Here is a 26,402-nt window from a genome sequence, read left to right on the forward strand (position 1 = left end):
TTACAATTCTTAATACACATAAAGAGCACAATTTTTCATATCTCGGGTTGTATACAAAGTATATTCACACCTCCCCAAAGTACCAGCCTAGGGACCAAGCCTTCAATGCATAGGTCTTTGGGGAACATCTAACCACCCTATAGTAGTGTCTTTTGATTTATTTAGTAGGCCAAGGGTCAGAGTGCAGATGTCAGACTGCCTTGTTCCATTCCATGGTCAGTGTCTCACCAGATGTGTGAACTTGATCCATTTACTTGACTCCTGGGTGCTCTTCTCCACTTTCATAAAATGGAATCAGATGCCTGCTTCATCGGGGGTCACTGATGTAGACACAAAGCCCCAGCATTCCCAACAGCACCTGTGATATCATAAACCTCAAACTTCCACTTTTCCCTCTTTTCCTATTCTTTTAGTGGCCTGTCCCTTCCCACACACTCCCAGAAGCCTCTCGCCCTCTCTCTTATCAGTTTGCATGATGGAAACATTAGTAATGTTTGGAGAATAAATTACTAGACAGAGAAAAACAAAACCATTTCATGAAAGTCTTACCTCAAAGAGACATACTGAAGTCGACGAGAGGTCCAGCTGTCATTCTGACAAAGGAACACTCCAGTTTAAAGGAAAGAGTTTGAATATTTGGGGCTAATCATCTTTGACCAGTGGCTGAGGTACAAACAGAACAGACGTCGCTTAGCATGTCTCTGGTGTCATTCACTGAAAAGACTCTAAAACCAACCATTCTTCCAGCGATCTCTCTCATATGAGCAAATAAACAAGAGTCCTTTGAATGGGGCCAAAGTCAGCAGGGCCGCTGCTCAAGTCAGGAGTTAATCATGCTGAACTTTTCAACCCAGATTGATGTTTTTAGATATGTGGGGTCACACGGTGTGATTTTTCTACGTTTTGGAACAAGAAGAGATGTTGAGTTGAAGTCAGACCTTGCCATTTGGGGACTTTTTGTGGTGGTTTGCTTGCTTTTCAAAAATAATTATGTAGTTGACTTTGTGGAGGAAACAATGATAGAAAAAAAAATGTTGTTATTTCAGGAAGTCAGGCCACATGTCCCAGCAGAAGGGGTACTTACTTGATGGAGCAACTGAGTGAGTGGGTGGATCTGGTAGCCACCCTCTTTTCCTAAAATAGCATGGCCCCTGCAGGCCTCATTCAACTCTCTCTGAAGGACAGCTTTAAAATATTGGCAAGTGTATGGGAATTTGGATCATTTTGAGGGTATTGACTGACTTTTTAATGAGAGAGACAAGACTCAAGGACCACTCCCATAGTTAGCTTACTTGAATATTTTTTCTACGCAGTCACTCAGTTACATTCCTTAATTCTATTACATTACTCTGAGGAAATGCTGTGATCTCAAAGGGTAAAATCATTGATTTGGAATAGTTCCACTGGCTAGGGGAATAGTTGAGAGGAAGCAATATGAATAAAATTTCATGATCCTCTGACATTACACCCTTCCTGAAATTTTTCTCGGAGACTGGGACTGGCAAAATATTTTTGTAGATGGATGACAGATTAAGTTCTGGCTTCAGAAATTCTAGAACCTAAGAAAAGGTAGGCTTGCCAATAACTCTGGAGTACCATGCATTTAACAAATTGGTGACTTTCAACAAAACCTGGGCCACACTCCCGTCTCAGATTGAACTTTCTATATGTCTGCAAGCTGTGAAATGGGACAGACTACCATACTCCCATGTGCCTTAGAGGGTGCTGGGAAGAGGAAAAAATAATGAACAAAAAGACATCTGCAGATCTAAAACTAGCGTTTGGGGTTTCGCTTCCCACATGTTGCATGATCCAGGTATCTGGAGATGCTCCCATTGCAAGATCAAATTCTTCCTAATGCCTCTGTGGGGTAGGGGCTTTTCTCACTCCATTTAATGGAGAAGTCACTGAGATTTAAGGTTGAGGATCTCACCCAGGATTATGGGATTTGGAAGTAGATGAGACAGAACTTGAATACAGATGCTCGCTAGCTGCCTGTCCCCTGCAGCCTAGGGCCATGGCTCTCAGGTCACATGTGGTTAGTCCTGTGAAGAGGAGGTGCCTGCCTGGCCTCTATCAAGTGACAGTCAATGAAAGGCCTTTACCTTTCCCCTGAGTTCCTCCAGGTGGCGATGTTTGTGCTGCAGGAAAGGTGACGTTTGTTTCTACAACTCTGATGTCCTGCTTCCTAGGGTTATAGAACCAGGGCCATTTTGCCTGCCACGCAGTCTGCTCCAATCACTAAAAGGAACAGTTTTGCAAAAGAGAAGTTTTACTTGCAAAGCAGCTAAGCATGTAGAGAAGGTAGAGCAAGTTTTAAATCACTATGCCCCAGGAGAGGGTTTGGGGATGTATATATATGGCTGAGGCAAAGGGAAGACTGATTGGATCAAACTTAGTCCAGTCTTAGGCATGTTCCCATCATGTCCAGGCTCAGAAGTGTTAGCTATAGTCAACTAAAAGAAAGTGATGGACAGCAGGGGAAATCTAGAGCATTTATCGGGAGTTAAGAACAGGTAGTAAGTCAGGTTTCACTAAGTCAATTAAATGGGAAACATCAAATTGATATTCAGATTAGCACAAGTCCCCAGAAACTGCCAAGTATACTGGTGGGCAGTGTCCATAGCAACTGCATTGTTTGGGGCAGGACCTGGGCCACTCCTGCCTGGGTTTAGATCTGGCTCCACCTTAAAACAAGCTGTGATGCTCAAGGTTGTGTTTGCATGTCTGTCAGGGGAATTGAATGAGTTAACGTCTGTGGAGCACTTGGGACAGAAACTGTCGGTTTCAGTGCTGTCCCTTCTGCTGTTGTGCATGCTTCCAGGCTTTTTTAAAATCTTTTTTCCGGGGGGTGGGGGGGTTGTTTGTTTGTGTTTTTTATGGAACTGGGGGTCGAACCCAGGTCTTTGCGAATGTAAGGTAGATGCTTTGCCACTGAGCTACATCCCAGCCCACGCTTCCAGACTCTGTAAGGAATGGAAAGAATATACGGTTGGGAATGTAATCACCTGACAATCTAAAGCATAGGTCATCCTTTCAAAATGCTGGGCCTCATTGAGACAAGAATCCATTCACAAACCAAGATTGTATGGATTCAAGAAATGGTTGCTTTGGGGAATCAGTAACCAGATTTCTCCCAGCCTAGGGGGAGGAGTGTAAAAGGGGCCAGGACATCTGTCTGCAGTCAAGGGCTCAAGGCGACCCTGCTGCGCAGAACCCCACCCCCACCCCTGGCTGGAGGTCAAGGATCCCTCCAGGCCACTCACTCAACCCCTGGGCTCAGCCACCAGGACACCTTTGCAGCCACCAACAAGCACATCCCATGTCAAGAATGTTTCTGACATGGAAAAATATAAAATCTGAAAGGAATTTTACTGCAATTTATGAAATTTCTGTGAGGACAAGACTATCTTTGATATTTTTTCTGGGAAGTATAAAAGATCTTTCTTTTTCTGACTTCCTTCCCTTCCCTTCCCCTTCGCATGGTGCTGAGGACTGAACCCAGATCCTTGCACTCTACAGCTGAGCTCCACCCCCAATCCCAAGTCTTTGTTTCTTATCCTCGTGTCTCAGCATCTTAGTTCTACCTCTTGCATTCATTTTTGCACTTCACATACAGGACAGTGTCCCTTGGTATTCACTGGGGTTTGCCGCCAGGACCCCCCCCCCCACTTGGATATTTGCAGGTGCTTAGGTCTCTTGGATAAAATGGTGTGGTATTCTCCTTTTACCTGTGCACATTCTCCCATGAGCTTTGAATCACCTCCAGGTTACTTAGACTACTTTGTACAATGTAAATGCTATGCAAAGAGTTTTGTACTCTGTTGTTTAGGGAATAATGCCAAGAAAAAGATCGGGTGCAATTATTTAAAAAAAAACAAAAACTTTTCAATTTGTGGTTGGTTGAATCCAAGGATTGAGAATCCAGAGATACCAAGGGCTGATTGTACTGTGGAAAAAATAAAAAAAAAAAAAGCAGAATTAATTAGACAAAATAACTAGACCAGACTAGCATGGTGCTAACAACTACACTAAAAATCTATTTAGAGCTGTGAGTGGGAGAGATGAAGAGGGTCACCTGGCCCCAGGTCCTTACAGGTGATGATCTGGACCATGGTGATGATACCAGCTCAGGCAGGAGCCTGACCCATTATAATCTAGCTTCTCCGCCACTGGGTGGCATTTTCCAATTGGTCTCTAAGGTCCAGGGAGTCCGGGGGCTGCAGCCCTGAGTCCCACTGAGACTCAGAGAATACCACACTGGCCGAAAGCCTCCTCGTGCTTTGAGAAATCAAAACTGGCAGTATTCAGTGACCTTCCTGTTCCTTAACGTCTTTGCTCACTTCCTGCTTCCTGCTCACCTAAGAGTCCAGGAAGAAGCTGTGATATGAATTTATTAACTGAGCCCGGGCTGAAGAGCACAGACTGAGAGCCCCCCGGAAGAGCCTGGCAGGAGCTGTTGATAGCACAAGGAGTGAGGTGTGTGGCCTTGAATGTGATTTGGAAAGAGATGTACAGGTTCTCCCGGTGCTCTGTGGGCCAGGGCAGTTCATGGCTGCCCTGAGGCCGTATCGACCTGGCTGGAAGCTTCACAGTCAGGTGAGATATGGGCTGAGTTAGACAGCTGAGCCCAAGGAGAAGGGGAGGGCATGGCAGTGACATAGAGGAGGCTGGAACAAGGTGAGACCCACTTGGAAAGGGGCTGACGTGCCAGGTGAAAAATAGGAACACAGTTTAGTTCTGTTGGACCAACAAAGGCAGAAGGGACTGGGCATGTTGCAGAAAACATAGCTTTTTCTGTATCATTATGTTAAATTTTCTTATGTAAAAGAATGAAGCCTTATTTCATAGGGTTATTGTATGGCTCCAAATAGGTAAGGCAAACTCAGAAACGTAATTTTACATCCAAAGGAGCCAAGGAAAATCAAAATGCATGATACAAAAGTTGAGTGGTAGAGTGAAGAGCATGGGGGTGTTGAGATGGCAGATATTCTAACTTTTAATACTCTGTAAGGAAATGTAATTGCAGAAAGTGACATTTTGAGGCGACTGTTTTCATTGTTAGCTATGATCTGAATGATGGCTTAATCTAACATTCATTGAGCAATTGCTATATAAGTGCTTTACATGTATTGACTCATTCCACTGTTGCAGCCAATAGTTGCTACGTGATTTCTGTTTTACAGGTGAGAAATTGAGATTGAGAGGCATTCAATAACTTTCCCAGTCAGGCGGGTGCATGATGGAAGATTTGAATTTAGGCAATGTGGTTCTAGAACCATTGAGTTAACGACCAGGGAGAGATGCTGAGGGCTTCTTGCCCATACAAGCACTGGACAGGTGGAATGGAATTATCAAAACAGACTTTTGAGTGATGACGAAACACACACAGCATAGTTTGCCATGTTTGAGTGTGCAGCTCAGGAGAGTGGTACTTACCCTGAACCACCATCACCACCCATCTCCAGGACTTTCTATCTCCAGAACTGGAACTCTGTACCCACTTCACACCAATCCTCAGTCCCCCTTTGCCTCTGATGACCAACATTCTACTGTCTGGGTCTATTCACTCGACTCCTTATCTCCATAAGGGAGGTCGTACGTATTTGTGTTATGCCACTTACCACAATGTCCTCAAAGTTCATGTTGCAACAGGGGACAGGATTCCTTCCTTTCTAAAACTGAATGAAACTCCATTGCATGGATATCCTACATTTAGCTCATCCCTTCATCCATCAATGGATGTTTGGTTGCGTCCACATTTGGCTATTGTGAATTATGCTGTCCTGATCTGGATACATGAATATCTCTATGAGACCCCACTTTCACTTCTTTTGATTATAAAACCAAAAGCAAAATTGCTGGGTCACATGGTAATTCTGTTTGTAATTTTTTAGGGAGCCATTATTCCCTTTTCCATATGAAATTGAAGTTTTTAATGCATATACTCCACAATCAGCATTGTAATAGTGACAGCATTATTAAAAAAAAAAAAAAAAACTCAACCGGAATTAGGCTGATTAGTGTTCTCGGTGGACAGGACTCTAAATGGTTTGTTCAACTTCTTTATTCAAAATCCAAGCAGAAGCAATGCTGAATTGGTTCATTTGGACACAGTCTTAAATGACATGAGGTTTGGTGGGCTCTGAATTTTTTCCACTGTATCCACACAGTACATTTTTTTTTTTGTACCAGGGATTGAATGCAGGGTGGTTAAACACTGAGCCAAATTCCCAGCCCTTTTTATATTTTATTTAGAGACAGGGTCTCATTGAGTTTCTTAGGGCCTCACTAAGTAGCTGAGGCTGGCTTTGAACTTTCGATCCTCCTACCTCAACCTCCCAAACTGCTGGGATTATAAGCATGCACCACTGTGCCTGGTGTATACAGTACATTTTGCTTAAGCCAAGAGCAGCATAAGTCTGAACAGGATTCCAGCTGGTATGATTAGCTAAAAAAAAAGAAAAAAACATCTTTTGCATTAGGGTTTGAGCTTTAAGCCTGGCTCAGCTATATATTCTACACACTAACTGTGTGACTTTAGAAAACATAATGAACTTCTCTAAGCTTTAGCAATAATACTCACCTTGCAGGGCTGATTGGTGCCTGAAATGTGCAACATGATCAAATTACCATCAATAGTATCTCAAATTTCTGAAGTTTTGAAGTTTTTTCTTTCCTCTATCAACGTGCTTCACCCCAGCCCCTCAAATTCCTCTTTGAAGATGGGACACATGCCTGGAGAGAGCGGAGGCCGTTCCTAATCCTGAGTGATTATGATGTGTATTTACAGATTGTGAGCTTTGCTATTCGTGATGACTTCACATATGAACACATCAACACAAATTAAAGCAGTTTGTATTTTTTTTTATTTATCGAAAAATCAATAAAGCCCACATGATTTTTTCTGCAGACTTTCTGACAATATTTTAAGCTAAAAATGCAAAAGCTGCACTGCCCCCACCCCACCCTGTACACATGTCCTGCAGGTGAGGTTCACACAGACTGGAAAGGGTTGCAGTATTTCAGTAAGATCTACCTCTGGTCCTCTGAGAGGCAGTACCTATCTCAGAGAACCCACTAAGACCCCAAATTGATTCTCTCCTGAGAACAAAGCCTCCAGTTCTGCTTTGAGAAAATTTGACCTTGTCTCACCTTCATTCCTCTTCCTGCATCAGCAGTGATTCTACCTGTAGCTGTCCCAGGAAGTAAGCCGCCAACAGGGACCTCCCAGCTCAGGAGGGACCAACACAAAGCTTGCCCCTCACCGTGAGGTCTTAGACATGACTGTCTTCAAAGTGTATCAACCACACACTTTTTTACATTCCTTGAACTAAGAAAAAAATGTGCAAAGAGATCACCAAATCAAATAGCTTTAGTTTGATCTGAAGTTCTGGGAAAACACATACACATCCACACACACACACACACACACACACACACGTGCACACACTGGTATTTTAGCAAAAGAGAACTGTTTGTTCTAGTTTGGGTTCTGAGTGTAGTTGGTGGCTTAGGATTTGCTAATCAAATCCAAGAGATGTTTTCACATCCCACACTTGGCATCACTCCAGGCTTGACTGCATGGGTAACGGAGCCATCTGGGGAAGATGATTCTTGATGGCCATCTGTGTGAGCAGCCCTCCTACGGGCTGGGCGAGATACTTGAGACCTGGAAACTGGCCGGGGAACCAGGCGGTGGCCTGAAATTTGGCTTCTGCCTTGTTAATAAATGGATGGTGGTGTGGGGCAGGGCTGGACAGACCCATGAAGACAGCAGTGGACAGGTACAGCTGAGTGTCAAAATTGTTGCCATGTGCCATTGTAAAAGGGCAAATGTCAAAGGACATCTTAGGATTCCTCAGACAAGGCCAAGGGCAGGGCAGGGTCAACCCAGGTTTCTCTCCTGGGCTCCTTTCTCCTCATCTTGACTGCAGTGCTTGGCTGTGTCTCCTCGGTGCCTTTCCCATCTCTACCCTGCTTGAGTCTCCTGCAGATGCAGCCCGAGGCAGCCCCTGCATCCTCCTGTCCCCTCCTTCCCCCCTCCCTTAGCCACCTGTCACAGCCAGTCTTAACATTTCCCTCTCCACAGCCTTCAGGACAGATGGACACTCCACTGACAAGAGAGGAAGCCATGTGTCCAGTGACCCTGTAGATGAACCTGTCACCTCGCCCTGGCTGGTCTCTCCAGCCCCACACACTGCTCTGCCCAGTGTGTCGTTCACGGCTTGTCATTGTCAACATGCGTGCTCTTTCTCTGCCGGGAATCCCCTCTCCATCCCGCCCCACCCAGCTTGCTGCATCCAGGACCTTTCACACACAACTGGGGACACCTACAGGGAAGCCTCTCCTGACATCCTCCCACCAGCTAACACAGGGGCCTGCCCTTGGAGGGTTCCATCTCTGGGTGTCCCAACACCGGGATTATTCCCTGTCTTGTCTGTGACCACCATGATCCATTTTCTGATGATCTTTGTTACAGGAAATAGATAAGGAAAATCCATTTTCATCCGTTTTTTAAAAGCATCTCTCTCTCTCTCTCTCACACACACACACACACACACACACACAAACACACATTTAACCTGCCGCTCTATGCTCTAGCAAGGACAAAGTGGCCTGGCATTACCAGTGTGCCCTGTGAGGTGGTGGTGTGCAGGAAGGCATACTGGCCCGGCCCACCTCATTCCTGGCTGTCCCTGCTGTTCGCACCCGGCCCTGTGCTGTGGGTCAGACAGCAGGAGCTCCACGCCCCTCCTGTCCTGTCCCTGACCGTCCTGTTTGTGTGACTCTGCAGGACTTGTCCTACAAGGACCGCCACTGGCACGAGGCCTGTTTCCACTGCTTCCAGTGCAAGAGCTCACTGGTGGACAAGCCCTTCGCGGCCAAGGAGGACCAGCTGCTCTGCACAGACTGCTACTCCAACGAGTACTCGTCCAAGTGCCAGGAATGCAAGAAGACCATCATGCCAGGTCAGCACGCGCTCCTCTCTCACAAAGGAAGTGAGGGTCCCAGACCCTGGTGTGGACCCCCCCAGTGCTGTCCCTTGGCTTAGGGAGGTGATTAGAGATTTGGGAAGCAGGATGGAGGCCGGTCATTGGGAGGAGACGAATCTTCTGTCGGTACGTGTGGAATGATTATGTGGCCCATCTGTAGAGTCATCCCTCAGTATTCATAGGGGATGCGTTTCAGAACCCTCCAGAGACAGCGACATCCCTGATGCTCCAGTCCCATATATGCAATGGTGTAATACTGCACAGCCCCTGTTCACGTCCCCTGTGTACTTTCAGTCATCTCTAGATGACTCGTAACACCTAACAGCGCTACACAAAGAGTTTTATACTGCATCATTTAGGGAATGACCACGAGAGGGAAGTTCATATGTGTCCAGCACTGATGCCATTTTTTCCCCGAGTATTTTTGATCCACAGGAAGCCATGGACACAGGGCTGACTGCAGCAAGAGAACTCTGGGCTTCCCTGCAAGCCTCCTCTTTCAGCCTCACCCTTCTACCAGCAGATATGCTTTCTCTTTTTGTCCCTTCTCCTTGCTGAATTTGTACTCACTCAGTTATTGAAGCAGGTATTTATTGAGTTCTGGTGTGTTCAGGGCCCTGGGCCGGGGCGGGGTGTACATGAGCTGCGGGTGGGAGCCCCACCATCCTCTGCCCTCCTGGAGCTGGTGTGTGGAGCGGGTGTGCTGAGGACATCAGAAAGGGCAGAGCCACAGCCAGGTCAAGGGATGTGATAAAGTGTACTGTTTGTTGGTGGGGGAGGACGAGATTAAGTCCCTTGGTTTTTTGAGGGGAGAAATTGTTAGTTTTGTTTTGATAGTGAGAAGAGGAATTTTTTGTTTAAAAAAATGAACAAAATGTAGGATTTTTAAAATAAAGTATTACAAAGGTAAATCCTGTCAGATTCATTTGAAAAATGAGGGTGAGGGAGAGTAGCTCATTAAAGAACCTAAGATCTTGACCTTGGAGACTGACAGAAAGGTAGTCTGTGGCTGTTAACTAAGGCTGTGTGCCATCAGGACATCCTTTGCATGACCAATGAAAGGGTGACCTATGGGTAGAATTACCTCGTTTTAATTAATACAAATGCAGAACACCAGTTAAATATGAATGCCAGGGAACTTGTTCATGTGGATCCCACTTGGGACCTATTTAATTTGAGATCCCTACAGGAGAGCCACACAGAGCCAGCAGAGAACCTCTCTTCAATAGGATGTCCTTAGGAAGTGTGGCCCTTCACTTAGTTTCTGAGGCTGGCTTTGAATTCATTGATCCTCCTGCCTCAGCCTCCCAAGCTGCTAGGATTACAGGTGTGTGCCCCTGTGCCTGGTGGTGGAAACATAGTTTTAAAGAAGTTTGGTTCACTCAGTCAGTAAATGGAACCAAACAAAAAGTCCACTTAAAAGGATTTTTTGCTTCATTTGTCTGTTTGTTGAAATAGGGTCTTGCTATGTTGCCCAGGCTGGCATTGAATTCTTGGGCTCAAGCAATCTGCCTGTCTCCACCTGCCCAGTAGCTGGGACTAGAGGCTCCATGCCTGACTAAAAGGGGTTTTTAATATTCATTACATCAACGAATGCAATAATAAGATGTGTAAGAAGAACTCGAGTTGAGGACCTTGAGCTTCAGTACAGCCAATGCTGATTTGGAATATCAGAGTAGCCATTCGAATGATCCTGCCATCCAGTAGCTGAGTTCCATGGACCTGCAAAGAAAATTTGAGCTCAAGGGAATTAAGGGCAGACGTGTTAGGAGACTTTAACCCACAGCAAGAATGTTGAGTTAGGTGAGTTGACAGGGTTTATGTAAAATTTAATGAAACCTTGGTCTAAAGAGTAAATTAACCTTGCGATTCTGAGGGAATTTGGAGTTGAACCCCCATCCTTTAGTGGAGACCCCGACTGCCAAGCTACACAGTTTCTGTTTTATTTTGAGTTGGCTTTGTTTTTTGGCAGCGAAGAGATACTGGAGAGTTGTGAGTGAGAGACTGACAGATGGGAAGTATTTTAGGAAGATACATTGGATAAGAAGTTATAATTTTTTAAATGGAAATAATTAGGCCTTCAGGCGATGATCTACTGCATTTCTCTGGCTAATGCAACTTGAAAATAATGATGACATGCTATGACAAGGATCGGAAACACCCAGCCTGCTGTGGGAGAGGATGGAGCCGCGAGGAAGCCTCGGAAGATGGAGATGAAGGCGGGAAGGCCCCTTAGAGTGGCCCCGCTCTGCAGACGTTAGACACTTCCGGCTCAAGGGCAGGGCCAAGTGGAAGGACAAGGGCAGCCTGTGGGAGCCTGGCCCAGCTGTGGTCCCAGCCCACGGGGAGCCCTGAGCAGGACGCAGCCGTCCTGTAGTAAGAAAACCCACAGCACTCGCTGGAAGACAAATGAAATCTTCGCTGGTTTTCTTGACAAGAGCCCAAGGAGGCGTCCACTGAGGACTCATAGCAAACTTCTTGAACTCCTCGTTCCTTCTCCATTCCACAGCTCCCAAATTCTCCTCCCCTAGTGCACTCCCCAGGGTCCAAGTGCCCCCGCTGGTGCAGGCTTTCTGACTTTGTCCTCTCTGATCTACTTTTTTTTTCCTTCAGTATTCTTCCTTTTTTCTAGTAAATCCTGCCTGCCCTCCACCCTCATCTTCTCCCCATCTCCATGTCCTTCCTTCCCCTTCCTGGGGACCAGGTCATGCTAGGGCTCTTCCTGAGTTGGAGAGGTGAGGGAGGCCCTGGGCCAGGCGGCTGGAGACTGGTTCTCGGGAGCAGGTGAAGGTGCAGGGACCACCTGGTGTCACCAGATGTTTGTCTGGGCTTGCTCGACACACTCCTTCAGAAGTGTTGTGGGTTTTGGTGGTGGTGGTGTGTGTATATGTGTGTGTGTTGTTGGAACCCAGGGCCCTGCACACGCTAGGTAAGCTCTGTACCCCTGAGACACACCCCCAGCCCCCAAGGAAGGAGTTCACTGGCCACTTAGCCGTGGTGACCACATGGTGCATGTATTAAGAAGGGGCTCTGTGAGGCTCCTTTCATGAGAACATAAAAGCATTTGCCATCTTCAGCTTAAATGAAATTAAAGGCCCCTAAAGGTCCACCTGTCTCATCCTACCAGTGAAGGAACCAGGAGTGTAAATCCTGTCCATCTCTCAGCGTGCTTTGCTGCAGGCATACAGGTTTGAACCTCACTAGAACAGATGAAGGAAAAAGTGCGTCCCTCCCTGTGAGTCAAGGTGCTTCCCTGTACAGGTAGATGGCGGAGGGGGAGTCCCGCACAGTGTGTCGGCGGAGGGCTCATGCATAGGTTTGGAGTGCTCACAACCTCACTGGCAAGATACAAAGAGCAGCGCTGGGTCATTTTCAGTTAGGCATCTCAGTGGGGTCCAAGTGCACTGGACCTAGAGCCAGAGGCCCGGTGCCCTTGTTTGACTCCCCAGGAGCTAAGTAACTTCAGCCAGTGGCAGCCGCTCAGGTCTTGGTCTCCTCACCTGAAGGAGGAACTCATGCTCTCCAAGACATTCCTCGGTTACGTTCGTCATTACGATCGTCGTCCTGGCCTCCACACCAGCTCTTCTTCCCTGGACTCCGCTCTCAGGGACGAAGTGGAAATGACGGTTGTTAGTTTTCAGCTCTCTTGTTTTGGAGCTGGGACTTCCCTGGTTGCTGACCTTGGATGAGACTCCATCTTCCTCACAAGGTAGAAGGGACACATCTCCTGGATCTTTGCATTTTCCCCCTGACTTGGCCTTCTCTGTTAGGTTCTGTGGAGAAACAACCAATAGGAGATATATTCACACTCACACACGTGTGTGTGCAGAGAGGCCGATTTCTTTCAAAAGACTGGCTCACACAATAAGGGGGGTGGGGTCTGACATCTGAAGGGCAGGCTGGGTGGCTGGCAGCCTAGGGAAGAATTGATGCTGCAGTTCCAAATGTAGTTCTTCAAGGCAACAGGCTGGAAACTTGGGCCAGGGAGATTCTGGAGAACAATTTCTTCCCTTGGGGAAACAGTCTTTGCTAGTGAGACTTCAACTGATTAGATGAGACCCACCCCCCACAATGGGCTTCACTCTGTCTATTGATTGTAAATGCTAATCACATGGAAAAAACACCTTCACAGCAACACTGCTAGTGTGACTTTTGCTTTTCATTTTGCTTTATAATAGACAGGTTTCACTATGTTACTCAGACTGGCTCCTAAGCTCAAGTGATCCTTCTGCCTCAACCTCCCAAGTAGCTGGGACTACAAGCACATACCACTGGGTCCAGCTAGACTTTTTTTTTTTTTTTTTGGTATGGGGGATTGAACTCAAGGACACTGACCATTGAGGCACATCCCCAGCCCTTTTGTATTCTATTTAGAGACAGGGTCTCACTGAGTTGCTTAGTGCCTCGCTTTTGCTGAGGCTGGCTTTGAACTTGCAATCTTCCTGCCTCAGCCTCCTGAGCCACTGGGATTATAGGTGTGCACCACTGTGCCCAGCTAGACTGGTTTTTGAGCAAACAACCAGTTCTCATATTTTAGCCAAGCTGACATATAAATTCAATCATTGCACCTTCCATTTCTCGTGGGGTTTACTGGGAAGAGGGAAAAGCCAAAACCCATGATCTGATCACAGATTAAAAAAAAAAAACGAACACTTCAGCAACTCTGAGGTGAACTAAACAGATATCTTAGGAAGTAACTGCCCTGCAGTCTGTTCTGTTAAGGAATAAGAGGAGCTGGGCTACTAAATTCTCAACTTCAGGATCAGTGGTAGAAAATGCCAGGTAGCAATAATAACAGTGTAACCAGAGTCCCACCCTTGGCCAGGCACATGACTTTTGGAGTCCCATGTCATCTTCACAGAGTCTCCTGAGCTGGACGGCTTGACCCCTGTGTTGCAGGTACCTCTACCAGGAGAAGTGGGCTGAGCTCCAAAGGCAGGGTGTCTAGAAAGTCTGGGGTGTGCAAAAAAACAAACACCAGATTAAAGCACTTGCTTACCTTGGTTTGTTGTTTGTTTTTTGCTACCAGGGATTGAATCCAGGTCATTTAACTACTGAGCCCCAGCTTCAGCCCTTTTTTATATTTTATTTAGAGATGGGTCTCACTGAGTGCTTATGGCCTTGTTAAGTTGCTGAGGCAAGCTTTGAACTCACAATCCTGCTGCCTCAGCCTCCTGAGTCACTAGAATTATAGGCATGGGCCACCATGCCCAGTGGTTTGATTTTTAAAAGAGCATTGGAGGGGAAGTAGTCCTAATTCCATTGTACAACAGGAAAACTATAGACAACAACAATTCATTTATCTTTTCTAAAGAAGTGTTTGCAGAGTCTCAGCGTATAGAACTGATATTTGGGGAGACAGAAATGCCAACTACCCTGATTTGATTGTTCTTCACTTTTTGCATGTATCAAGTTATAATACTGTAACCTCTAAATAAGTACAAATAATTATATGCCAATTAAAAAGTATAAATTTAAGCAGGGCATGTGGCACACACCTGTAATCTCAGCAACTCAGGAGGCTGAAGCAGGAGGGTTACAAGTTAAAGGCCTACCTCAGTAAATTAATGAGTTCTTGTCTCAAAATAAAATTAAATTAAAAGGACTGGGGATGCAGCTCAGTGGTAAAGCACCCCTGGGTTCCATCCCCAGTACTCAAAATAATAATGATAATTTTATAATAGTAATATGGAGAGCAGACAGATCATCAGCATAGCTTTTGCAATGAATTTAGATTTATAGGACAAGAGGCATGTCCCAAGTGGAAAATCTTCCCTGAGGGCCCCACACAAGCCAATCTCTTGATTACTAGGGAGGAAAAACCCAGTTCTGGGGTTCACCAGCACTCATTGTCCAAATACTGAGCCTCCCTTGGAGGACTTTTCTTGCAGATGTATTGCAGGCTCTGAGCAGGTTCAAGGGGGACTAGTGACTCTAATCTTGCACCCAGGTATCTGATTTTTCATTTGTTTCCTTGAATCAGAATGATACCCTTCCTCTAGCCTGCACTTTCCTGCCCATAGGCTGTTCTGAGCCCCATTCCCTTCTGAGGTGGAGCTCTGCTGCCACCTTCTGGCCGTGTTGCATAACTGTACAGCACTGTGCCCACTGCAGTCGCGGTGCAGTCACCATCTCCCCTGGCTCCAGGTGCCCAGTGAGCCCCCTGCATGGTCAGTTCCCAGAGCACTGGTGTTCACTTAAGACTTACTTTGGATAATGCCAAGAATTCACTTCAGTCAACTGTCCCCATGTTCACTGACAAAATCTTTTGGCTTTGGGCGGGCTTGATGAGAGTGAAGGTCCCACATTAAAAGAGCAAGTGACAAAAGTATGTATGGGTAAAGAAACCCCTGGAGGCCAAGGAAAACCATTCTAAGGTGTGCGTTAAATTCCTCCCACCGTCTTTACTGGATTTCGGTTGCTTATGTGGTTTTTGTCTCAGGATCCATCCCTGAGTTTAAATTCTATAGATTGTATACCTTAGCTTTGAAGATCGTTACAGGTCACCACCTGAGTTCCCTCCCACACACACACCTCTGCATATTTTATATAATCTATGCAAGGCAGAACCTGGATGTCTGGTTTGGGGGGGAATGGGAAGCTGAGAAAGTGGCCTGGGAATGACATCCAATGAAATAATCGTGTAATCATTCTCAGCACATTCCTAATTACCTGAGACGGGGATGCCCCTGACCAGACTTCCAGCTGGCGGAAAGACAGGCCTGAGCTTACTGTTGGGACCATATCTATTATGCCTGGAGTTGGAGTCAGGGTCTCTTTCACAGACTCCTGTCCACTGCCTGTGTTATCTCAGTGCTTCCCCTGGTCTGCGACAGGCAGCTCCCTTCCGGGCTCCTCCTCCTCACTTCCGATGTCTGGATTGAAGTCTGATGGATGCACCCATCATGCCTGGGTGTCCCCATCCTTCACCTGACCTGGGGTTGGCAAAATTCCTCCATCCAGAGCCAGATAAATGTCTTGGGTTTTGCAGACTATGCAGTCTCCACTCAGTTACTGCTACTCTGCGCAACTACACCACAGTACACAACTACACAACTGCTGTGCCAGTGGAATGGGGGAAAGCCACAGAGTGGGTGCAGCTGCCTTCCATTCACCACCTCAGTGTATGGACCGGCTGTAGCTCAATGGTAGAGTGCTCGCCTAGCATGCTTGAGGCCCTGGGTTTGATTCCCAGCACTGCAAAATTAGTATCAATAATAATAAAGAATGATAAGAGCTCATTTAGAAAACAGCAGCGATCTGGATTGGGGCTGTGGGTTATATTAGTGGACTGGGCCCTGAGCTGCCTCGCACATGGGAAGTACTTTTCTATCTCTTTATCCTTTACATTTCTTTTCCCGTCTTTTTTAACTTCTGATATTATATGAACAGCGATTACATGCATCTTCTATCTTGAATTATATCTTTCCATAAGTATGCACTGTTTGGGGGAATGTATAAAAACATGAGTCAACAAATGTTGTGAATGGTGGAGTGAGCCAAAAAATGTTTCCGTTCCCTTGATTGACTTGGAGGAATGGTAGAACCCTATCAAATGATAATAGTTATTCCAAAGAGAACGGGATGGCACAAGATCAGATTAGAGGACTGCTAAATGGGATGTACAAGTGCCACATGTAGATTTCAATCATAGCACATAGCACAGTGCATGAAACTACAAAGGTACATCCCATCTCGATTCACACAACCAGAGGCATAAAGTGAGTGCTGGACAAGGTCCTTGCTGAGTCAGGCTTGAGGTCCAGGTTCAGCCACCACACAGTCATTTCCACCTCTTTGAAAACCAGAGGGGCTTTTAATTTGTAGACTGAAACAGGAGAATGCACAGTAGTCCTCCTCATTCTCAGGGTGTTATGTTTCAAAACCCCCAATGGATGCCTGAAATCATGGATAGTAGCCAACCCCAAATGTACTATCTTTTTTTGCTATAGATACAAACCTATGATCAAAAGTCTAGGGGGCTGGGGTTGTGGCTCAGCGGTGGTAGAGCACTTGCCCTGCATGTGCAAGGTCCTGGGTTTGATCCTCAGCACCACATAAAAATAAATAAATAGAAATAAAGGTATTATGCCCAACTACCCCTAACAAATAAATACAAAAAAAAAAAAAGAAGTGATCTTGCTTTAATATTAAAGAAACGTCTAATTTGTAAATTAGGCAAAGTAAGTGTGTCACAACAGTAACTAATAATTAAATAATTATTAATAGACGAATGAAATAGGCCAATATTAAATCAGGGTTACTTGAACACAAGCACTGCAATACCTTAATAATCCATCTGATAATTGAGACAGCTACTGACTAATGGGTGGATAGCATATACAGCATGGATACACTGGTCAAAGGGGTGATTCACATCCTTGGCAGGACATGTGACATTTCAATATACTACTCAGAGGGCTGTACAATTTAAAACTACTGAATTGTTTGTTTCTGGAATTTTTCATTTAATATTTTCAGACTGAGATTGACCATAGGTAACTGACACCAAAGGAAGTGACTCTCCAAGTAAAGTGAAGTATTCTAAGTCATCCTCCATAAGAACTGGTCTTTGCTGTGCCAGACTTCTCTGTTTACAATGCCAAGAGAGACTTTTTTTTTTTCATTTAATATTCCCAACCACCAAATTTAAAAAATAAATGTCAAGTACATACTATGTACACATATTGTTCTAGGACCTGGGTGTATGGCAAAGAAACAAAAGAAAGGCAGAGTCCTTATTCTCCACAAAATAGGAATTATCCACAGTTAGAGGGGAGCCAAAGAGCTGAAGACTTGCTCCCATCTCAAACCAGGTGGCAGCAGCCTGTGAAGGCAGAGGACCAGAACTCCAGGCCAGGCTATAACCATGCTGTTTTCTCTTGACTCTGACAATAGGTACCCGCAAGATGGAGTACAAGGGCAGCAGCTGGCATGAGACCTGCTTCATCTGCCATCGCTGCCAACAGCCCATAGGAACCAAGAGTTTCATCCCTAAAGACAATCAGAATTTCTGCGTGCCCTGTTACGAGAAGCAATATGCCCTGCAGTGTGTTCAGTGCAAAAAGGTATCTTGAGTTCCTCCTTGGGCCTTGCATGTCCCAGCTGGTTTGCCTCCGTGGCTTTCTGTCAGGTCTCCCCTTACGCAGTACCTAAATGGCTTCAGACTGGTGTTGGTCCTGCCTTACAGCTGAATTCTCATGTGCTCCTGTGCCTTTTATCTACTGGATCTGTGTTCAGATCCTTCTTTCAAAGACATGAGCACTGCTGCTTTCTGTGATTAAAAATCCTTTAGCCCTGCTTTCCAGAATGATTCCAAAAATGCACTTGATGTTAGAGGGAAGGAGAGCTGACTTTTTAAAGCTGATCTGGAATAAACAAGAAACCAGCTGCTATATTTGAGAGAGAAGAAGATGGGGGAGGAGGAGGATGGGAGAGGAGGAGGGAAGAGGGAACAGAAGGAAAGAAAGGAGAGAGAAGATGTGAGAAGTAAAGGAGAGAAGAAGGTCTACCCATGGACAGGGGACAGATCGGTTATTAAACTGAATGTGTTCACTGACCGGAGAATCTACATTGAAACCCTTAAGTTCAACACTCCTCTCTACATTTGTAAACATGTGAAAAAAAATTGTGGGGGGAGCACTGGCCCCATGTCTAGCCCCTCTCTTTGGCCTAGGCTTTCCTGCTAGCTCTGCCATTGTGCTGCTGGGAGGGCACCCACTGATTCTGCACAGTGACATCTTTCAGGTACATAAAGAATTGAACCTCTTGATTTGTGTGGTTGTGTGGTGTTTTCTGGATCAAGCAAATAGTGAACCATTTCCACAGGTGACCAGCTGTGGACAGGAAGCACTGTTCTTCTCTTCATCCTTAGATTGAACTCTCATTGCTGGTTTTATGCTGATTCCTCATCTCTGTTCACCCCTTTTATTCTTCTCCTCAAGATCCAAGGGCGGTTTTGATTTGCTGGCTCTTGCTGTCATCCTGCCCAACGTGGGATCTGCTCAGTTGCAGTCATGACAATACGCCTTTGTGTGCATGTTCGTTAAACCCACAAAGAGCACCCACCAGAGGTGTCATTCCTCAGGCTATGAACAAGGCCCCGGGGCACCAGGAATCACTTGATATCCAGCAGTGATCACACTGTACTGTCCAACCCAGGGGGTGTTTTCTGACATATGCTGGTGGAGGGGAATGGAGTATTAATAGAGTGGGTGACAAGAGGACCCTGGCTCACGTGAGGAGAGCGCACCGGGTGGTGCTTGGGGAATGACTCTCTTGAGAAAGCAACACTGAGGCTGAGATGCATCTGAATTAGCTGATGGGCATGGAAAGCAATGGAGGGCCCAGAATCCAGAGCTGGGGAGGGAGCACCTAGGGAGGAGAGCTGTCATGCATCCCTCTGTCTTCCCCATAGAAATATCCAGACCAACCATGTTTCCATAAATCCTTTCTGGGGATGGGAGTCACTTATAGGCAGATGATTTATGATTCATGAATGAATGAAAAAAATAGAGGATAGAAGGGAGTCCCGAATTCTAGTTCCTATCTTGTCATTAACCAGCTATGAATGAATTCTTGAGCGGGTCACTTATAAATTTTTCTGGGTCTCAGTTTATTCATCTGTAAAAGGAAGAAGTATCTCTTCCTTCATAAGCCTTACATAAGGACCAAAGGAGTCTCCCAATTCTGTCACACTGTTCAAAAAATAAAAAGGGCAGAAAGGCAAATCTGGGGTGTTGTAGTTTTTCTGCTCTGTCTTCTGCTGCCATGGATCTGTGGCACTGAGACTTCACCGGGACACCTCTGATATCCATTATTCATCCACTGTTTACGTGAATATGAAAAGCAACATTTGGAGGAAAATACTAGATAAAATTGAGGCATTGATGACCAGTTCACTAGTTTGCAGCTTCTTCTCACAAATGGTCTAAGGCTGGGAGACAGGCTGGGGACAAAGTCTTTGGGCCTATTTTTCCCAAAGCTTCCAGGATGCTGGTCCCTTTATGTGGCATCTGCAGGTGCTGTCTGGAGACTTTTCTCTCTTCTTGTTCCACAGCCCTTCTTGCTGAATGGGCTGAATTGGAGAGCACTGTGGGAGGAGGAACAAGGCCAGGTTTTGAGGCCACCCCAGAGATCCTCTCCTTTGTCCTCAGTACCCCTCTTCATGGATGAGAAAACTGAGATGCTGAGCTCTTGAGCCATGACTTGCCCCCAGCCACAGGGCTGGTCAGGAGTAGGACTGGAATTCAGACCCCAGTGTCCTTGATGTGGTCTCTGATCATGACCTCTCCACCACACTGTCTCCCTAGTTAGGGTGGTGGCAGTGCCCCTATGACATCTGTGCCTTAGGTCCTCACTCCCTGAAGAGCTGAGGACAGACACACCAGGACCCATGTCACTAGCAGGAACGCCTGGGGCTACAGTGAAAGTCCGTGGAGGGGTAACAATGGGGTGGAGTTTTACTGCTTTTTCATGGCTCTTAACAAACCTGATGTTTTCTGGGTGTGATCTGCATCGTCCAGTGGCCACAGCAGAGGTGGATGTTTGGTGGAAACAGAGGCCACTAACTTTCCCCCTTGCTCCCTCAGCCCATCACCACAGGAGGGGTCACTTACCGAGACCAGCCCTGGCACAAGGAGTGCTTCGTGTGCACTGCCTGCAAGAAGCAACTGTCGGGACAGCGCTTCACAGCCCGGGATGAGTTTGCCTATTGCCTCACCTGTTTCTGCGACTTGTATGCCAAGAAGTGCGCAGGGTGTACCAACCCCATCAGTGGTGAGTGTCCCAGGAAAACCCACTGCCAGGGCATGGGCCATCAGCCTCATGGAGCCACCTGAAGGTTGAACTAGGCCAAGCACTTCATCATGTGATGGTGTTGAAATCCTGAGACCCTCCGGGCCTTGCTGAGGTTCCGCACCTGCAGACCTGTCTTCCAAGCTTTCCTCTCCTTGGTCCAATGCTAATGCTCCAGCAGGTTCTAATGACTTCCTCCCAACACTTGGTCCCTGGAAACCATGTGGCCTGCTCTCAGGTTGATGGCTTTACTTTGGGTTGGATTATCTTTAAAAGTGAAGTCTGCAAGTCTGTGACAACTACATGAGCACCATGAAAACTGCCATTTTCAGGCTTAGCAGCTGACCTGGGCTTTTAGAAGTATGCAGTGGCTTCTTAGTGACTCTTCTGCCACAACAGACCATAAGTAGATGACGGTAGAGGGCATGGTCTTACTTTTTTTTAATCATAGTTCTCAAAGAATTTGGTAAAAATGAATCTAAAATCTTGTTGGCTGGTAGACCAGGCAGTGGACTAAGCAATTAAACATACCAAAGAAATACAGGATAGAGAGTAGACGGCTTCAGACTGAAGTCCTTTAAATGTTTACCGTGTATCGCTACACCAATGACCAGTGGGGAGAAAAAGTGAGTTTTCTTTCATGGTGTAAGAAATGTTCCATATTGTGATTTTCCAACCCTACTCATTCAGTCAATGGTTTCATCCCTACCACAGGAAGATGGTACACACCTCTAGTACACAGTGGTTTGGCCGCATGACTTTCCTGTGTGGCTTTGCAATGTAATTACACAAATTCATGCACCCCTGTTCCTATGCATTTTTCCTTAACTTTTCTTTTCCTCGGGCCTAGAACCAAGTTCACCTTTCTAGGTCACTAAAACAGTCCTTTGGTGTATAATCCAGAGCTCATTATACTCCCAATTGAAATTAAAATATAAAGAAAAAAATCACAGCACTTAAATTTTCCTATGTTAAGACATCCAGTTCTGGTCATTTATTTATGATATTTCTCTTGGAATTATTTAGAGGGGAAAATTCAGTCTTCTACCCTAACATCCTCATTAGGGAATGCTGTTTTCATAGTGGCTTCTGTCATTGTAAATGCTTATAAAATGAAACTTTCATCCACAGAAAAGCACTTTTGAATCCGATAACTAGATGTGTGGATATTAACTGCAGTTATCATCACAGCATTGAAAGAAACAACACTAGGGAAAACAAAACAGAAAACTTTCCTCTAAAACAGAAGAATTAATTCTCTGAAAAGTAATGACTTATTTTCAAGGATATATAGATGAACTTTGCAGCTAAAATATACTTTTAGCCAGATTTTCATAGAACTGCAAAGGCTCAGAGCTTAGACTGTTTCATATAGATCTTTATTTTTTACTTTTCCTTTTTAACAAAATTTAAATTATTTTTGTAAATAAATTGGAATTTGGTATTTTCCAACTTTTTTATGTGCAGTGATGCTTAATTCTCATATAAATATAGTTGATTATCATTATCAGAATCCAAACTTACAAACTTGCCTACTTGCTAAAAATTTATTTGTAACCCCAGATCGATACCTAGACGCTTTCATCCACAGACAGGCACGGGGGAGTGACAAATTTGAGTTGCCAGACACACACATTCCCAGCTGAGGAAAGATACCTATCAGAGCTTAGATGATGCCCTGCTCTCTGGTTTCAGTGCTGATACTGCAAATAAGTGTCCTTTTCTCAGTCTTTAGTGATACTTTTGTGTGTGTGTATGATTTTTGTTGGCATCTCCACTGTTTAAAACGGTTTTCAAAGTTCTGTTTAGTGTCCCTAAGTATGAAAAGTCTGATGTGTCTTACACAAAGAAAATATATGTTAGATAAGCTTCATTCAAGTGTGAGTTATAGTACTGGACAAAAATTCAGTTTTGATGAATCTGTACTAAATCAATAAGAAACACACATAAAATAACATCATTTATTAATCAGTTGATAAAAATACTGTGACCAGAGAGGTTAGTGGGAACGTAACCCTGAGAGTTTTCTTTGGAATAATGGTTCAGTATTTGATAATTCAGTGTTCAGAAGACATTATGGGATATGACTCCTGTGAATAACCATGATCAACTGCATATACATCTTCCATTTAGGAGGACTCTTTCCCATGGGGCTGATGTTGGCTCTCATGTCTATTTGCCAGCATTTCAGAACAACAGTGGAGTTTCTAGAAGGACACTTTCTACCCTGCATGGCACCTGTCACATCTTTTTTCGTCTTCCCCTCCCACTGCTAATCTTTCTCCTAGCCCCCAGCTCCATGATATTGGGCTTATCAGGAGTGAGAGAAAGGAGAAACGTGGGATGTCAGTGATGCTGGGGCATCTGAGAAGTTGTTTCTTGGCTTTGTAGCTCACTCAGAGTGGTTTATATGCCTAAAAGAAAAAAAAACCACCTTCTAGCCCTTCTTGCCCATCAATCAATCAATCAAAGTGTGGCCTACACCACTGGTTTTCAAGCTCAGCTGCGTACTACAAACTGCTGAGGAGGGTCAAAACAACTGATGATTGAATAGATATGAGCTGTGACCTTGGCACTGGAATTTTAAAAAACTTCCCAGATGGTTCTGATATGCAGAAAAGTTAGAACTGCTGGCCTAAAGTATCAGTTGAGTTCTGCCCTGGGCCAGTGCATGGGCTCTATGGTCTGTAGGTCTTTTATAGTTCTTATGCGTCTAGAATAAGGAAAGCCAAGGAATACAGTGGAAACAAACATTGGTTATTTGACATAACTGTTTGTTTTGGGGGTGGGCAGGGTGTTTGGGTTCTCATGACCAATCCCAGGGCCTCAATGCATGCTAGGCAAGTGGTCTACTATTGAGCTACATGCCCCAGCACCAGTAACTTTTATTTTTAAGCTCTATGATGTTTAAGACTAGAGAGTAAGCAGGGTTTTCTGGTTTGCATTGCACCAGTAGCAGATGTACTGTAGTATTAGGGTACAAGAATTTGCAATGACAGGCCTGGATTCAAGTCCCAACCCTGTCACTCACTTGCTGGAAAGAGTAGCTCTAAGGCCAGCCTCCCCCATCTGAACTGGATGTCCAAGGTCAGCCTAAATGCTTAAGTTGTAATAGAACCTACCTGACAAAGTGTAGACTCTTCATGCACATCTGAGGACTCAGACCATTAGAAACGAGTCATCAGAGCGGTTGCTTTGTTTTTAATATGGGGGATCATACCATTATTTCTGGAAAGAACTCTAATTGGAATTCCCTATCTACATTTCAACAGATTGTAACTGTGACATAAGTTCTGTTTTATTTCAGGGTAGGCAACAGTGTACAAACCTCCTGCCCCTGATACCATAATCAGGGACCATTGTACCTTAAATATTTGATGGGGATTAGTCATCAAACACAAGTCAAGCAGTCAAACTGAAAACAAGTTACTACTTTTCTTGGTTAAAATGTTGGGGCTGTGGCCCGGCACAGTGATGCACTCCTGTAATTCCAGCAAATGGGGAGGCTGAGGCAGGAGAATTGCAAGTTTGAGGCCAGCCTCAACAATTTAGCCTGACTCTTTCTCAAAATAAAAAATAAAAAGGACTGGGGATATAGCTCAGAGATAAAGTGCCCCTGTGTTAAATTCTCAGTACCATATATATGTACTATATATATATTCTCAGTAACACACACTCACACACACATTTTATATATATTATATAGTATGTATATATAAACATGCATGCATACACATACATACACACACACACACACACACACACACACGCATACATGGGGATGTAGCTCAGTGATAGAGCACTCGCCTAACATGCATGAGGTCCTGGGTTCAATCCCCAGCATCACAAAAAATATAATAAAAAATAGAATGACTGTCCGCTCCCTGACACTTTTCATAATCTGCTCCAGCTGTGTTGGCCCCTCTCCCACCACGACACTTCACCTCACTAAGCCCCCTCTTCCTCTGCCTGTTCTGCTAGCCTGTGCTTTCAGGGCTCATCTCAGCATCTTTTCTCTTTGAGAACAACCATCCCCTCACTCCCATCTCTTCTCTGGGAGGCCTTTCTTGGCCATTCCAGGAAGAATCAACCCTCTCCTCTCCAAACCTCATCTATTAAACATAAAGTGAGCACCAGACTTGAGGCACCCAGTGAAGGCAGGAGAGAAACTCTGCTCTCACAGTTCTGATTCCTGGGAAAACATGTAATAAGTAAACAAAGAAGATAGGCACTTTTTTCACAATGTTGCTCACACCTTTCGGAACCAGTTGCTGTGCCTGTTTCTTCTGATACTTGTGAGCTCTGTGGGGCTGTGTGTAGTAGCTGATTAGATATGAATTCCCAGTTCACAGTGTCACTGGGCTAGAAAATCACTGTCACATGATGCCCATGTTGAAATGCATCAGCCTGGAATCCTTTTCCAGTGTCGGGTGCCGGTTCTCACTAGCTCACACTCCCTTCCCTCCTTCACCCTGTGTGTTGTCTCCTCTGTTCACAGGCCTGGGAGGCACGAAGTACATCTCCTTTGAGGAACGGCAGTGGCATAACGACTGCTTCAACTGTAAGAAGTGCTCCCTGTCCCTGGTGGGGCGAGGCTTCCTCACCGAGAGGGACGACATCCTGTGCCCTGACTGTGGGAAAGACATCTGAAGGACCCCTGGAGGCTACAGCTTGTGATTTCACACAAATTTATATATTTTCTTTCTCCACCAAGCAATAGTTCTGGTTCCCACAGCCACCTCAAGATTTTCCTCTTTCACTTTCAGTGATCTTCATGTTTGTTTAAATCCTTTAATCCTTATGCTAGTTCAATGGAGGGAAGGAGAAAACCCTTCTGTAAACTGTAGGTGGGAAGATGGTTTGGAATTTTTGTAATCAAGTGAGACAAATCCAAGCATAAAATTCCTTTTGAACGCTATCTTTATAAATGCATCTTTCTTTCACTGCTATTTAATTTTTAAGTGCAATTGATATATGTCACAAACTTGAAAGTTTTCCAAACTATAAATAAGGTAAAGAAGAGTTTGTATTTGCAACTCTGTAACTTCCTGTCATCTAAAGCCTAAAAGCAAGATTATGTGACTTACAATAAAGTTAATCAGAATAAAATCTTTTGCCAGACACAGTGTGTGAAATGATTAAATGCTGAGTTTCTGGGTCTAAGTTACACTTTATCCCATGGTCCAGTGATCACTGTATGGAGCTCAGCTTCTAATGGGCTGGGCCATTGCTATCTAAAATGACATCATACCATCTATTTAGAAGAAGCCTTCAATCGGCACCATATTTTCCCTTGCTGTTTTTCTCCCCTACAGTCCCAAGCACTCTCTTTCTTGGAATATAATGCTTGCCCTTTGATGCAGTAACATATGCTCTGGATGAATGGAATAGGAGGCTAAGTCAAGTCAACTTTAGGATGACTTCTACTGGGAGAGCTCTGCTTTGTTTCATTGTCCTAAACCTGCCTTCTCCTTCACAAAGTGCAGGAACACAAAAGGACACAAGCAACTTGAGGCCGGAGACAACATCTTATTCATCTTCACATTCTCAATGTCCTGGGCATTCTGGGAACCTTTAGCATTTCTGAAAAGATACAGAAGACAGAGACAA

General features: G+C 45.0%; 2 protein-coding genes across 6 annotated transcripts in view; one reads left to right on the forward strand and one right to left on the reverse strand.

Annotated features, from left to right (window-relative positions):
* Fhl2 (four and a half LIM domains 2) overlaps window positions 1-25,913 on the forward strand; it is a 71,691-nt gene extending 45,778 nt beyond the window's left edge. For all 4 annotated transcript variants that reach the window (XM_046423287.2, XM_046423290.2, XM_046423288.2 and 1 more), the window contains 4 exons: window positions 8,798-8,972; window positions 17,895-18,064; window positions 20,588-20,774; window positions 25,291-25,913. In XM_046423287.2, coding sequence (XP_046279243.1) covers window positions 8,798-8,972; window positions 17,895-18,064; window positions 20,588-20,774; window positions 25,291-25,442 — 684 coding nt within the window. In that variant the 3' untranslated portion in view covers window positions 25,443-25,913. The remainder of the gene's footprint in view (window positions 1-8,797; window positions 8,973-17,894; window positions 18,065-20,587; window positions 20,775-25,290) is intronic.
* The window catches only part of CUNH2orf49 (chromosome unknown C2orf49 homolog), a 36,182-nt gene continuing 18,807 nt past the window's right edge, over window positions 9,028-26,402 (reverse strand). Inside the window, exons 5-6 of one of the 2 annotated variants that reach the window (XR_006846910.2) lie at window positions 12,497-12,769; window positions 9,028-10,718 (exon numbers count right to left, since the gene is read on the reverse strand). The gene's annotated coding sequence lies outside the window, so the exon portion shown is untranslated. Of the gene's footprint in view, window positions 10,719-12,496; window positions 12,770-22,739; window positions 26,376-26,402 lie in introns of those variants that run through there. The other variant, XM_046423291.2, reaches the window with a different exon arrangement.

This window comes from Marmota monax, unplaced genomic scaffold, assembly GCF_021218885.2.
Source record: "Marmota monax isolate L192 unplaced genomic scaffold, Marmota_monax_Labrador192_F-V1.1 WCK01_AAM20220418_F8-fsc00271, whole genome shotgun sequence".
Taxonomy (NCBI): Eukaryota; Metazoa; Chordata; class Mammalia; order Rodentia; family Sciuridae; genus Marmota; species Marmota monax.